This window comes from Myripristis murdjan, chromosome 7, assembly GCF_902150065.1.
Source record: "Myripristis murdjan chromosome 7, fMyrMur1.1, whole genome shotgun sequence".
NCBI classification, from domain to species: Eukaryota; Metazoa; Chordata; class Actinopteri; order Holocentriformes; family Holocentridae; genus Myripristis; species Myripristis murdjan.
Genome location: NC_043986.1, coordinates 31873630 through 31888970, shown reverse-complemented (window position 1 = coordinate 31888970; position 15341 = coordinate 31873630). Strand labels below are relative to the sequence as shown.

Here is a 15341-nt window from a genome sequence, read left to right as displayed (position 1 = left end):
TGATAGGTGTGAGGGGCTTGGGTGTAGCAAATTCAACTGTGCTGTCAACCACAGTGTCGGGAAGACGGGGGAAGCACTGAACTGTCTCTTGTGGCATCTTGGCTGGCATTAATTTCTTCTCCCATGTCTAATAATCAATGGTAATACAGCAAAGAGAACCCAGACCGCAAGCATGGACACTCCCCCCCCTCACATATTTACAGGAAAAATTAATACATTCATTTAATTCACTAAGTAACAAAGCTAATTAATCTGTTTTAGCTGAAATCACATGGTTTCACATCCAGTTTTCAAACCAATTCCTCTTTATGTCCTGTTAGTTATCTTCCCCACACAGTCCATCATCAGGTTTTCTATTGATAAACGACTCACACACACAAAAATCCCCCCACACACCCCCTTTTGAAGACTGTTAAATCCCACTTGCCCGTATTTATAACTATTTACAGAAGCAGCAGTCTAATCGTTTCATCACAAAAATGTTGAAACCCACCCACCCGTCGTTCACCACTTCCCTGCCTGAACAAAGTCCCCCCCTCCCACCCAATAGAGAAAAAAAATAATCATGACACCCCTGTCTTACCACCCCCGTTCCATACACTGCCCACATCTTACCCTGTTCTAAAAGAGCATGCCAAGTTTAACAATGAACACAGAAAATGTCTATACAGAAAAAACACCCTTAAAAATTTTTTTTTCTTCTTCCTCCTCCCACAATAGTGGACATGGACATAAGACAAGATTTCAGTGGCAACAAATAATCATCTTCCTCCTTTTCGAGTTTTAGGTTATTTTGGTGCTGACAGGCGCCGGGTTTTGTCATAACAAAGTCCCGTTGTGGGGGTCAAAGGGCCGTTTTTATGAACAGTGGGAGGGCAGTTTTCCAGGGTCTCTGAGGCAGCAGTTGGCCATGGGGCAGTTTTGGGGAGTTTGGTGGTGGGAGGTATGTTGAAAGAGTTGAGAAGGACGGGTTTGGGAAGGGGGAGGGAGGTTAGTGTTTTTGTTGTTTTTTTTAATTTAATTTTTTAAATTTTTGTTTCTTTTTTTTTTTTTGAGTCAGAGATGGCGGGGACTGGGGTGGCCATTGTGGTAGAGCTTCTGCTTGATGTGGACCATGTTGCCGCTGGAGTCCTCCAGCTGTCTCAGCTGAGCGCGGCGACGGAGGTCTCGAAGGTTGCAGAACTGAGGCAGCCACGACCAGGAGGGGGTGTCTGGGGAGGGCGACAAGAGGCAACAGGACGGTTACAGTGGGCAGCATTAAGGTTCTGTCAGTATATCAGTCAGTATTTTATTTATTTATTATTTATTTATCCAGGAAGGTCCCACTGAGAAGGCAGCAAAAGCTACAAGTTGCATATAAAAAACATTCACTAACACAAAACAAGAAAAAAGAAAAAAAAGTGTAGATTGATTTGCAGTGTCAAAGGCCTTAACAGTTTAAAACTTAAAATTTGACCTTAAAAATATGATATCAGTCAGTCTTTGTGGTTCACCTGTGTTACAACTGACATAATGTAGTTTGACTACTAAATACATATTAAATGAAGAATTGATAAATACTCTACACAGGGCTGGGCGGTATGGAAAATATCAAATATTGTGATATTTGATATTTTTGCCCAAATACCTCAATATTGGGACTGAGACTATTGGTGCTTTCACAAAATGTTTCAAGATTAGTAATGTGAATATAATGACCAATCAGTGAAAAGAAAACACTTAGATCACAATATTACAACTTCCAAACTCCCAGACGATCTAGCCTCACATCATGATATTGGTGTAAGACCCCATCCTAACTCCATAGTGGCTGTCCATGAGAAGACTTTAACTCAGGTGATTCCAGAGATACATTTTGATGAGATTCCACACCAGCAAATGTATAAGTAGGGAAGCTAACCAACAATGTCAAGGCTGTGTGGCTGTGGACCCACTTTGAAAGACACTAAAATGAGCTTTTAAGATACATATGAAATGATGACATATGATTGTCTAAAATCCACCTTATTGTCATGTTCTGGTTCGAAACCTGACCCAACAGACGGGAGACATGCACCACTAACAACACTGCCCTGGCCAGGTTCTCATTTTATTTGAAAGCTGAATATAAAGTTACACGGATATATCAGTTTGCTTGCCTTGTATGAAGTATCAGATATCTGCCAGTCAGTTCAATCCACCTCGGATGATGGATAAGATGCACTTTGATTGATTACCATCCTGGGTCACAATGAGGTGTTTTAACGTCCAATTATGATCTAACTGCTCTTTCGGGGGCTTTTACACCCTGACAAGCTGGGGAGGACACTGAATACATGGCATAAAAATGACCAGACTTTGGCACAAATTCACTGCTATCAACAATTAAAAAAAAAAAAAAAAAAAAAAAAAAAAAAAAATCCATATTAGATAAGCCATTTGTGTGCAAGGACTTGGAGGCTATTCCATCTATTCTGGTCCATACATCATGTATCTCAAAATTTGTACATAACAATCTTATTTCCTACTGTTTTTGCCTTTTATTTCCAAAGGTGTGGTAGCTGGACCAAAAATAAAATAACCACCAGTGAAGTAGCTGCACAGAGGTCTCTGAACTCGGGGGTCTGGGGCATAAAAACGAGTTATGAGCTCCTACAGTTCCTATGGCCATCATAGCATTAACTAGTTTTAATTCAGGGAAGTGGAGGTGAGCATTTTTACAGTGAGGGCAGAGTGACAGAAACGAGATAAAAGATTGGAACGTTGAAATATTGGATGAGAAAGGGAAAAAAAGCATCAATCTCTTCAAGTGCACAGCGCGCCCTTGGTTCTCCACGTTGGTGTGTGGGATATTGCACATATGCCATTCACGCCTGTGTCTTGGCTGTAGTCCTCTGCCGCCCAAAGGATTTTACATCAGGTGAAGTTAAGGTCAAATGGAAAATACAACGGACACTGACCAAATGTTCTTTCATTGAGCGCGATAAGCAACGCCGTTCACTTGCCAAACACACACCGCTCCGTCTTTGACCAGTCAGCCGCCGTCATTCAACCTTGCTGCTTGTGTGTGTGTGCATGTACGGGCTGACCTGCCAGGAAACAGTGAATGGACTGAAATGAACAAGGATTTCATGAATGCGAGGTGCAGGAATGGCAGAGCGGGGATTTGTGTTTGTCAGGCTATAAGCTGGAGCTGGGCGAGGTGAAGCGAGGCCCGTGGAGACTGACGGAGAGAGAACGAGAGAGAGAGAGGGGGAGAGCCCCAGACAGCAAACCCAGTAGCAAATGGCCCTGCTGGAGAATGGGGGAAGGCGGGGTGGGGTGTTGGGTGGAGGTGAGGAGGAGGAGGAGGAGGGGGAGGAGGGAGAGAGTGAGTTATTTATAGCTGTGAATGGGTATGCAATCCACAAGGACTGTTCTGAAGGGTATCCAAAGGAAAGGAGGCGACGAAGACAGGTCTCTCTCATTTGAATAAAAGGATGGAGAGAGGTGGAGATGGAATCTGGGGGAAAATCAAAATGTTAATGCAGCGCAGAAAAAGGCAGGGGGGGGGGTGAAGACACAATTGTAAAGCCCCTTCAAATTGCGGGGCAAGGAAGTGGGGATTAATGGTAAATGCCAAGTCATAACTTTCTCCATTTATTAAAAAAATATTGTTTTTATATCGCTCTGTCCCTTGTGCCTTTGCAAAAGAGACGCCGGCGCCAGGATAAATAAATCAGATATTCATGTATGTGTGTGTGCGTGTGCTTGTGTGTGTGTGTGTGTGTGTGTGTGTGCGATGGTGGTGGTGGGGCAGTTGCAGAAGGATGCGTTGTAAAGGAAATGGTCAGTAGATTCAATAACTGAATAGGGAGGGGAGAGGGAGGAGCTATAGATAGAATTAGGAGGGAAAAAAACGCAATGGGAATCAATGCGCATCTCAATGCAGTGTGTGTGTGTGTGTCTGTGTGTGTGTGTGTGTGTGTGTGTGTTTTCTCCCTCACTCGCCATTCCAGCTGCTCTCTCTCATTCTATTTATAGCTCTGGAGGAGAGAGCTTGTGTGTGTGTGTGTGTGTGTGTGTGTGTGTGTGTGTGGTTGGGGGTGGGGATGTGACAGCATCTCCAAACCCCCCCACACCCCTCAGCCCCTCCCCACTCTGTCAGCCTCACCTTCACTCCTCATCTCTGGAAGGCTAAATGAGTCTGACCTAGCGTCAACGTCACAGTCGCCACACACACTGACTGACACACACACACACACACACACACACACACACAGCACGGCAGCATGGTAACAGAGGGGCTTTCCCTCCCAGTACAAAAGAAGAAGCCTATAGCCCCCCACTGCCCATACCACCCCAACACACACACACACACACACCCAAATGATAACTGGGTGGTTTTTATGGTGATGTATTGCACACAGTGTACTAACGCGCTACAGAAACAGCATTGCCTCACTCGCTGCTGCAAAACTTAAATTTTTCACACCCATGTGCAGAGCCTGAACATGCCAGCGCTGCATGAATCAGGCTTTACACCGGCGTCGACGAAATCACTGAACGCACGAGGAGCAAAAACTCGCAAGTTTGCGCTGTTTCCCTTTATGCAGTGGCTCCGCTTCAAATCGTTGGTGAAGAATTTGATCGGTGCCACATACCCTTTTCTGCCCTTTTTTGTCTGTGGAGCTTTTCCACAGCAGTCCAAATATCCAGGTCACATATCACCTTTTTTAGCTGTATTCTTAAAGCTGAGGATCCAGGCCACCTCCACAATACAGGCCTGTTCTGACATTGAGTACCGTACAGCATAGAGCTCACGCCGACAGAATACTTAACTAGGAGGAGTGGGCCAGTACATGTTTCTGAAAGCCTGTACTCATGCCATGTTTTGGGATTGGAGCTCCTGATAACCAATATTTTTTGTGGTGTATAAAAATCTCATATGTACCTCACTTTGGATAAACGCGTCTGCCAAATGTGAATTGTGATTGTAACTGCTATTTAGGATCTTTAAAGTTGACCATTTGCGAAGCTGATCATTTTAACTGATGATTTGATCATTTGAAGTGTTTCCTCAAGAAATTTCATCTGGCCATTTCTGTTACAGTCTGAAATGACCACGGAACACGACGTTTGTGCGTTTTAATCCACAAGATTAATGCTAACACCAACATATTTATGAATATGTGTGTGGAATCTGATCGAGATGTTCCAAAACAGGTCCTAAACATCAACGCAAGTCCAAAAATATCACTTTTAGCACATAAACCAAGAAATAAAGCTGATTATGGCAATATAAAAATCAACAAGTCCCGGTACCTTTTTTTTTTTTTTTTTTTTTTTTAAAGGTAAATAAGTGGCTCTTTTCCTGTTATTTTCCTATTTGAACGAGAAAGGAGGAAGAAACAACCTGATTATACGTCCACAAGTAACTGTAATTACACAAAAAAGAGTACCAGGACATGTTGTTTTTTATACTGGCATAATCCCCTTTGTTCATATTCATTTATGTGCTAAAAATGTTATTTTAGGAGCCATTTTACAATGGAAGTGGATGGAGAGATAGTAATCCAGTATTGTGGACTAGCAGCCCAGGGGATCACAGAGCAGCTAATGAGGAGATTTCACCAGCATGTGGACTCATATCACACCCAGGGAACTAGACAACCCAACACAATACCAAAGATCAATTTTGCTTTAAGTCATCTAGACTCCTTCTCTCCATCCTCCATCAGTCTTGTTGAGACAGGAGGAAATGGCGATAGGCCTGAGAGAGAGAGATTTCAGCAGCATCAGTGACATGAGACGGGAAATTAAGCAGCAGTACTTCCACATGAAGTGGGCTTCAAACACATGGTACGTGAGGAGGAAGTTCCCACTATAGCACACCAGATGGTAGGAGTGGGATTCAGGCCTGTGGGAACTCGAGTCAAGTCTCGATCTCTGTCCAGATTTCTACGGTCTCAGACTCCAGCCTGGTTTCACTCTGCCTTGGCAACTGTGGAGGGTGGATAAATGTATTTTTGTATCCAAGCCTTTCTCCATTTGCTTAAAAAAAAAAGTTTTAGCGAGCGATGCAAATACACAAATGTGCACTTTCTGTACATATGTTACCAGTACAGTGAGTACACTGGCAAGGCCTTTCCTTTTATACAACACACATATCTACACACCTAGACATTTTCTGCACACAGCCAATGTATGGCCTTAACACTTGAACAATTATCATGTGTTTTGTTGTTTCTTTCACATTCCAGCATCCTTCTAATTGTTACATATTGTGGACATACTGTTTTTTTCCTGCACATTTCATAATGCATTTCATATTTGTGGTAGAGTTCATATTATACATATTCTGCACGTATTCTGTCTTTGCCTCAGTAAGTTGTAGTGCTGTTATTAGGTTTATCAGCTACAGATTGCAGTTTTAGTTCTGCAAACATTTCTAGGAGCAGCTGCTCTGGAGGCAGAAAGGATCCTGATAAAGACAGAGGAATATAGACTTAGCTAATGGCCATGCGGACGACTGCCACGTTGCAATGTGTTGGGCTTTTTTTAATGCGTTTTGCATGTCCAATAAAGCAATTTTATTTACAAAAAGATAGCTTCGGCATGCCTTGAATTTATCGGAAGAGACCGGGCGTTTACTACTGCGAGTGAACAGTTAGTACAAGGCTATGGTCATTACACACATCTTCAGTGGCAGAGACGACCTGGGTTGAGTTAAACGTCAGCGGGCACCTGTGAGACCCCGACAGTCAAAATGTTCCCAACTATTTTAACACTTGCAAGTCAAATATCCACCTTCCATGTCTAGCTGAGATAACATTAACCATATTACTGTGAGATAAATCATCTTTAGAGAATAAAAATGATTTGTGGTGGAACTTACATAGATCTGTGTTCGCTAGTTAGTTTAGTTTGCAGCACCGAAGTCGCCTCAGGTTATTAGCTAATTAACTCCATCAAAAGGAGCCAGACTGTATGTGACTCCACTGTGGCCTAAAAACAGTTTTTTTTTCTTCCCTGGTGTAAAATGTCAGCAGAAACCCTGGAGGTTATTGAAAAATTTGGGGATATAAACAGGCTACATCATTTCAATTAAAGTTTCCTTCCTTTCTCTTGGTATGAGACCAACAATACTGAGCTTTTCTAAATAACTCCTCGCTAATGGATATAGTGTGCCGAAAACTCCTTGGACAGGCTGAAGTTACGTAACTGTTTACATTTGTGTGTGAATAATGTGCAAGCTCCCAAACTAGTTACAATATTTTGTGGTGAATCCACAACTTACACTACTTAATTTCTCCTCAAATATTACACTCTCATGTCCAAATGTCACATCCAGCACTGGCATCGCTCTATTAATATTTTAAACAGGCTTTTCTTTTTCTCATTGACAAGTTTTCAACATTTGCTCTCTGAAAACCTGATCTCGGAGGTTTAACTGAACCGTATTTCTCAATGATAAGAATTATTACGACTCAAGCATCAAATTTCATGCTGTTTCCATAATTTTTCCTTAAACGGTCCTCACTTCAGTCAACCCTTGGCAATTTTGCAGAGATTATCTTTAATCCCATCCAGTCAGTTCACACGCTTACTGTGAATCCCAGAGCTACACAATGTCATTTTGGTTTGTGATTGTCAATATTGCTGCCGTTTTTCAAAAAGTTGGGATTTTTTTTAAGTGGTCAGAAATCATAGTAATCATAATAACGTAGATACATATCATCAGAAAAGAATGATTATGATTTGTGATTGCTGCTGCTTGAGAACACGACACTTTACGATCGCCACTGCTGTTGACTGACAACAAACGCAAAAAGGATTACCAGTAAAATAACGCTCAGGGTGTTTAAGGCTCTGAAAAACATGACAGCACTTTATATTGTGTTTTATCTTGACTAATACCTATGAATCATCTCACAGTTGGAAGGTTTTGGCTGTGATTTTCCTAGAGGTAGCAGTAAACTCAGAAAAAATATCAGAGCAGAAGCGCCAAAACTGGACCAAGCAGTGGGGTAAGGTCATTTACCAGACCTCCACCAACTGCTGTGTTAACCTGGCAAGCACTTATACATGCAGGCACATGCCAACTGAGTGGATTTTTAGGACTTCTTTTACAATACATGTATATACTGTATATATTTCTGTGTGTAAAATGTGTGCTAAAAGGACAACCAGCACCACAGGCATGGCTTTGAATTCATTTTAGATGTTTGATCAGTTCAAGAAGGCATTTGTTTTTGTGGTGCTTTTGTTTGAGTAATACAGACTACATTTCTATATACAATGTGATTGTGTGGAATATGGAAATATGACAGTATTCTACATTTCTACATGCTATATTTGCTTTGTGCTGTTACAAAAAAACATCATAAGTGAAACAAGAGCGGCATCTCCAAGGTCCAGTCGGTTTTAGTGGAGCGGTTCAGTGCTTGGTGATGTATAGCTCATGTTCACGAGCCTCAGTTTGTTACACTTAAAGTTAAAACAGAGCTGTTCAACATTCGCTTCCCACGACACATTTTGAATGGATGGGAGGCGTTTCACGGGTGCTTATTACTGCAGTATGCAAACTTGTACCTCATGTATCACGCCGCCCGGTTTACATTTAATTTACTCACTCGGGTCCAAGTAAACAAGGATGTTTATTGTGTGTAGAAACTGGGAACTCATTCCTTTGCCTGACAAAAGGCCAAAACAATTCAAATATTAAATGATCACCCAAAGTTTTTCTCGAGGTTTAATGTTTGATACTGTTGTAAAATGTTGCAAACCTTGTAGAGAAGTATACTGTGCTCAATTCTGGCCAGTAATCATGATACTGCTCAAACAAAATTTTTCATTCTGTCGTAGCTCTTTTTCTTTCAGTTATCAATTCAAGTTTATTGAACAGCAACAGTATATTTTAAAACACAGACTTCAAGGGAAATTTTTTAATTAATTTTGATGCTTCAGCAGAGGTACAGCTGGACCTTGTCACCGATTCAGTGACTATTAAATGTCAGGTAACACTAGAATGAACAGAAAAACATTTGTGGGCAATGTCCTGATGTTTTTGGGCTGGTGAGCTCTGGCATGAAGTGCGCTCAAGTGTATCTGTAGTGCACAGAAGCAGCAGGCCTGCCTACCGGCCATATGGTGACTGAGGCTGCCTTACCGTAGTATCGGCTGGCCCTCCAGGCCCTGACGGCACAGTGTAGGACTCCGTCCAGCCACAGCAGCAGCCAGCTGATGCAGAAGCCCAGCAGGAGCCCCAGCATCAGGTCCATCTCCTGCTTGGTCACACTGTCACTCACAAAATAGTTCTCCGATGAGTCCACCAAGGAATGGTCGCCGTCATACGGGATCACATAGTGGACGTGATGCCTAGAAGGAAACCACCAGGGGTAAGATGGGGATATGAAATCAGTTTAAAAAAAAAAGACCTTTTTGCAGTATGGTCTCTGAACAAGCTCCTAAAGGGAAAGTTCTCCTGCTTTGAAAAAAATATGATATTATTTCAGCCCCCAGCTATTATGTAGGACAGTAGTGGTACTATCTTCCTCTCATTGTTACTGAGTGCTGGATACTGGCTGGATGCTCCAAATGCTAACTGTTAGCCTCCTGCCATTGAGCTGGACTTCCCCCCAGCTAATATTCTGAAAAATAACCACCTTAATCCATTTGAATTGTTAAATAAACAAAGTTTGAGTTTGATGATGTGTAGCAGAATGTTTACTGCCCAAAATGGCATATAGTTAATGTTTCAATGTTGGAATAAAAAAAGATCAACAGCGGAACTATGTTTTTGTGTGGTATAAGCTCTCTGCTGGTCCTCAGTTACTACGGTGGCTGGCAGGAGCCTGAAAGGTACAAGAACCCTGTGACAGAGAGGAGCAGAGGAAGAGAAGGAGCTAGCTACACTGTAATGTTGTGGATAACTTCTTCTTTTTCTCACTATCTTTTAGTATTCGGAAAAAAGTTGTTATTTTTGTCCTCCAACATGCATACATGTGTTCAATGAACAAAACCAATGATAACAAGCTCAATCAATCTACTTGTGTCTCTGTGGTGGCTGCTGCTCCTCTGAGGCGGAGTGATACAGGAAGTGCAGAAGTTACCGGATCTTTCTGGATGTTGATAACTGGGAAAATACAGTCATAAACAGTCATTTGAGCAAAACTGTCATCTGTGTGCACTTTTTAGGTGGTAATTTTTCAGAGTGTTAGCTGGGGGGAAGTCCAGCTCAATGTCAGGAGGCTAACAGTTAGCATTTGGAGCATCCAGCCAGTATCCAGCACTCAGTAACAGAATCCTACAGAACAGCTAGAGGGGAGTGAAATATCACATTTTTCAAAATAGATAATCTATAACTTTAATTTACTCTTGCATTCATACTTTTATTGCAAAGCACATCAATATTTTGCATACACAGACATATGATAAACACAGTAACTATATGATAAAATAGCAGTTATCTAAGGTATTTGTGTTGTGGACCCTCAGATAGATAGATATTAAGACCCCTGGCTTCCATTTGAAGAAATTTATTCCCAAGGGTCCATATGGGACAATTTTAGTTGTTGATTTACTGTTTCATTGTAAAACTATCTAGACTGTGTGGGGCTATGGAGATAATAGTTCTGACGATGACACCAGTGATTACAAAAGTCATTCATATACTTCTGGGATCATCTGGCGGTTAATTCAAAACTGTGGTGAAATTAAACTATTCCTCTTTGTGCCGGGAACCCCCTGAAATCCGTGCAAGCACCCAAGCGTGTCCCAAGGGGAACCAGCGGCTCCCACTGTGAATGTGCCGTGCTGATAAAGCACTCCACACAAACATAAATACAAAGTGCATCAGGTGCGGGTAGTCGAGGTCTGACATTATCTTATACCTGTAACAGTAATTGCAAGAAGTGAGTTTTACTTTAATACCAGCAATTATTGTGTTAACGGAGGCTTCTTTGTGTAGAAGTAATAATTCATTTTATCATGAAACTGCTAATTTGGGCACTAAAGTAGATGTTAACAGAAACTCGTCTTCCAAATATGATAAGACACAAAAGAACTAAATGTGGAGTCAAATTAAATCATTTTTCCATTAATCGAGCAGGTGCATGATTGTTGCTATCTAGATGTACAGATCACACATGAATTTTGATTGTTTAAAAGCCTTGTCTATACATTTATTTTTTAATTAGTTTAGTAAATATTTCTCCTTGTTCATGATAATTGAGTTACAACATAGGCCTTCTCATACCACATACTGCTCATCCAATTTCCGAGCAAATGCTAACAACCACAATCAACAGTCCTCCAGTTGCTGGTCCACATTAAGCATCCTTTTTAATTACATACCACCAGATGAAAAGTGGCTAGTATCACCTGACATGGAGGTAAAGAGACTTAACACAATGAACTGTCTGGTAAACAGCGCAGGGGAGCACAATGCAAGAGCATCAAGATAGCTGTAAGGTGACACACTTTGACACATTGCACTGTGAGACAGGAGGCCGCCATGTGTTGGCTTATTTTCAGGACCGGTATCACTGGAGAGAGACCATAATGCAGTTTGACCGATACGGCTTTCTGAGGACAAATATCACTGGTTCCTGGACTGAAGCCGATATTTTGTACTGATGTTTATTTTCGTTTTGATTTCGGAAGTACATCATTCATCCAAACGAAAGAATTCTCTTTTCTGTAGCTGGTTTGGATGCAGATAGGTATTAAAGGTGCACAATGCAAAATTGACGAGGGCTGATTTCAGTGAGGACCCTCTCATACTCAACGGACACAAAACTGTGTAATAAGCATGTAAATTGTAACTACACAGTTTTGTCAGTTGAATCTGAGAGGGTCCTTGCTAAAGTCAACCCTCGTCAATTTTGCATAGTGCACCTTTAAATTAATAATCTGTGACAGCTCCATATAAATAAATATCCACTACCCTCTGCCACTGGCTGCTGTAACACCACAGTGATCTAAACTGGGCAGCTCATGAAAGCTCTTGCTGTTCTTGGTGTCTGGTAGCTCTTTCCTGGGAAAAATCACAGGAAGTGATGTGTTTTATTTTTCAGTTTGTATAGAATAAACAGAAGAGGGACTCGGTAGTTAGTGTGGGCAGTGATAGCCCCCATGGCTGAACAGTCAAAGAGAAGAGCGCCACCTACAGAAACTCAAACTTATACAGAAAGTCTAAGGAAAACGACTCTTTTACAAGCAATATCTTGGATGTGAGAGGGTTTTTTTTTAGCGTTAGAAACAAACTGGCAACCTTCCGACAACTGTGTGGCCTTCCCTGCCAGCTTGCCACCCCACGCCATAGTCCAAAAGCAGGTTGCATGGCCACACATACACCTAGTTTCCCTTTCTGTCACGGAGGCAGCCAGGCCCCACAGAGAAGCTACAACAACATCCAAATCAAAGCTACCAGATGAAATGACAGCGGCTGTGTCCTCGGGTCTGATTAGGTGAGCGCTGCCAGCATCACGACATCTCCACACCTCACAGCTAGAAGGGCAGGCAAGTTCTCCCCCTCTCTCTCTCATCCATATGTCCCATGTTAATGGTGTTTATGTGAAAACAGATGACTGACTCTCATTCAGGAGTGTTTCCAGGTCAGTGAAAGTTAATATACGGCTTCAATAACCTGAAAACAGAAGGGGCGGCAGAGGTTTGGTTGTGGATATTGTCCAATTTCAGTATTCAAGTGATCCTTATGCATCCACAGGTAGTCATAGGGTAATAAATGACATATGTCAATTATTAAAATAGAGTAAATATATCAGCCCCTGATCGATGCTGCCCACATTGATCAAAAGAGTAGTTGTCTTCAAGCATGCCATTCCTTAAGAACTGTCTTGATTCCTCTATATCACACCATAGGCTAAACTCTAAATGTGAGAGACAGGCCTTTCCAAAGCTTGGGTCAGATTATGCCTCTATGACAAGTATAATCTACCAGAACCTGATGATGACCCAATTCTGGATTTCCAGCCTCTAAAAGAACACAGAGGAGCTGGCCTCTTAATGCTGCTAATGAACAGCAACGATATCAACCCCCCACTGCAGTATATGAACACTGTGGGTTGACTTGTTTTGTTTTACTGACGTCTGCTTAACTTATGCAGTAAAGAATAAAGCCAAACCCAGTCCTAAAGTTACTTATCTGATCTGAGAGTAGGCTATGACAAGGCTGCCTGTATGGGCAGTTCAGCCTCTAATACACAGGGAGCTGTTTGGATCTGCTGGATCAAAGGGCCTGGTTCAAAACTATTGCCAGATCACTAGGCAGGTAGAGAAAGAGCAAAAACACCAATCAGACCGACAGAGGCCCATCCAGATGCATGGTTTTTCACATATAGCCCACTGTAGTAGATCCCTGCTCTTGACAGAAATGCGTGAATCATGCTAATGAATTCCGATTGAAAATATTAATGAATGTCTTGCTGCTGTTTTCCCCACTTCAAACCTGGGCTGCACACTGCCAGAGAGAAATAAGGGCTCCCACTGTGAGACCATAGCAGCAGGGGAGCTGATCAGTAGCCCATACTCTCACCCCACAGCGGCCACTTCATTCCCATAGTTAAAGCTTATGTCCATGATTGGCTCGGCAGCCTTATATTGTCACGGACAGCGTGCAGGCCTATGTAACACACCAAACGCACTTGATGCTCAGATTGTTTTGAACGGCCTTATAGCGCTCACAATTCATTACCTATTTATGGCTCCACACACCTTCGTATGCAGCAAAACCGAAACCCTATTTGCCTTAAAAAACAAAACAACAAAAACAACAAAAACAACAGCAACAACAGCAACAACAACAACAACAACACCGACACAATGTGACAACAAGCCTATCTGTTCTGAGCAGACAAGGCGAATAAAATCTCGGCGGACAACCATCGCCGGTATTTGAGAGGACAGAAAGGCTTATATCAGGTCGGCTTTGCAGGGCTTCAGCGCCAGAAATCTTCGAGGCCTCTTCAACAATTAAGAATTGACGGGGGAAATAACACACCACACCATGTCTAGCCTAAATATCGTAGAATGATGATGGCATTTACCTTCCACAGTTGCAATGACAGACGCGGTCTTCCCCTCGTAGATGCGGTAAGATGTAGTTGTGAAAGCGATCCAGTAGTGCGTTCATGTCCATTAAACAGGCTATCGCCTGCAAAGAACCATTCCAGTCAGCTGGGACATGTCAAGCAATAGGCTAGGCTATTCCTACAGATATCAAATGGTCTCTATAATAACGATGCACATCAATAATAACAACAATAATAAAGAGAAGAAACGAAAATAGCCTTGGCAGATCCTCCCGATTCTAAGGAGGGAAACTCTCACATCGAAGCGGACTTAGATTATTTATTTATGACAGCAGGTAATTATAGGTAGGCTAACCTACTTCCACATGTCATTGATAGGCCTGCTGCAAGGTAGTTTCCCACAGAAAAAAGGTGTGTTTTTAATTTATGCCACACTGGTGAGAATTTGGTTAAATATCGGTCTCGGTGAGTGAATTAGGATACAAAGAAAACCTGGTAGGGCTGAGGTAGAGGATGATGTCTTACCATTACAACTGAAGCACCAAGAATCATAAAAATCATGGTGGTTGTGATCATATGCATCAAAACTACCAAACTGGCCGCCGTCCTGTTTGCCCGGTTCTACCCGCGGCGGTGGAGACGCTCCGGCTGGGCTCTGGGCGCTCTGTCCCGGCAGGAGCCGCTCATGGAGCCGCCGCACCGCTCCTGGCTCCCCGTCCCTTCAAACTGCCCGGTCTCCCCTCCGTCTCCGCTCCGTCCCCCCCACCCCCCAACCCCTACACACGGCAAGCGGCTGTCTCAGCCCTCACTGCGCCCTCTCCATCCAAATATCCGCCGGTCGGATGCTGCCACTGCTGGGTCCAACCGCGGTCCGGCTGCTGCTGAGGACGGGGGTCTTACCCTGATTATTAATGCAAAAGTGATCTTTCTCTTCCACTGGCGCCTTTCTATCGCAGTTGAAAAATAAAATAAAATAACATAAAGAAGACAAGAGAGGAGGTCCTAGCGGTGTCCCTTAGCCTGTCCCCCTTTCTCCAAGTTATTCCAAGCCGGGGCTGGGCTAATTCTAAGAGTTAACGGCGAATAGTGTCCTCCATCGACGAGAACTGGCAGTTTCTCTCGCCTGGCTGTTTCAAAGCGCTGCATCAACTCCTTTCATGCCCCTTTGCCTTTCTCGGAAGGGATGATAACATCGACATGAGGTCCAGATAGCTCCAGTCGGGAACTAGACCCACCCTGCACCTCCAGCCCAGTCGACATCCAGCAACGGCAGCTGCATCAACGCCCGGAGCCAGACACGCATGATTATCCCATCCTGTCTTCTAG

General features: G+C 42.9%; 1 protein-coding gene across 1 annotated transcript; it reads right to left on the bottom strand.

Moving 5' to 3' along the window:
• Window positions 1-1040: 1040 nt before the first annotated feature.
• tmem240a (transmembrane protein 240a) lies at window positions 1041-14729 on the bottom strand. Its single transcript, XM_030056253.1, has 4 exons — window positions 14541-14729; window positions 14031-14137; window positions 9131-9339; window positions 1041-1211 (listed from the first exon to the last, which is right to left on the bottom strand). Exons 1-4 carry the CDS (start codon window positions 14595-14597, stop codon window positions 1057-1059), a joined length of 528 nt encoding a protein of 175 aa, XP_029912113.1. The 5' UTR covers window positions 14598-14729; the 3' UTR covers window positions 1041-1056.
• Between the last annotated feature and the right edge of the window lie 612 nt (window positions 14730-15341).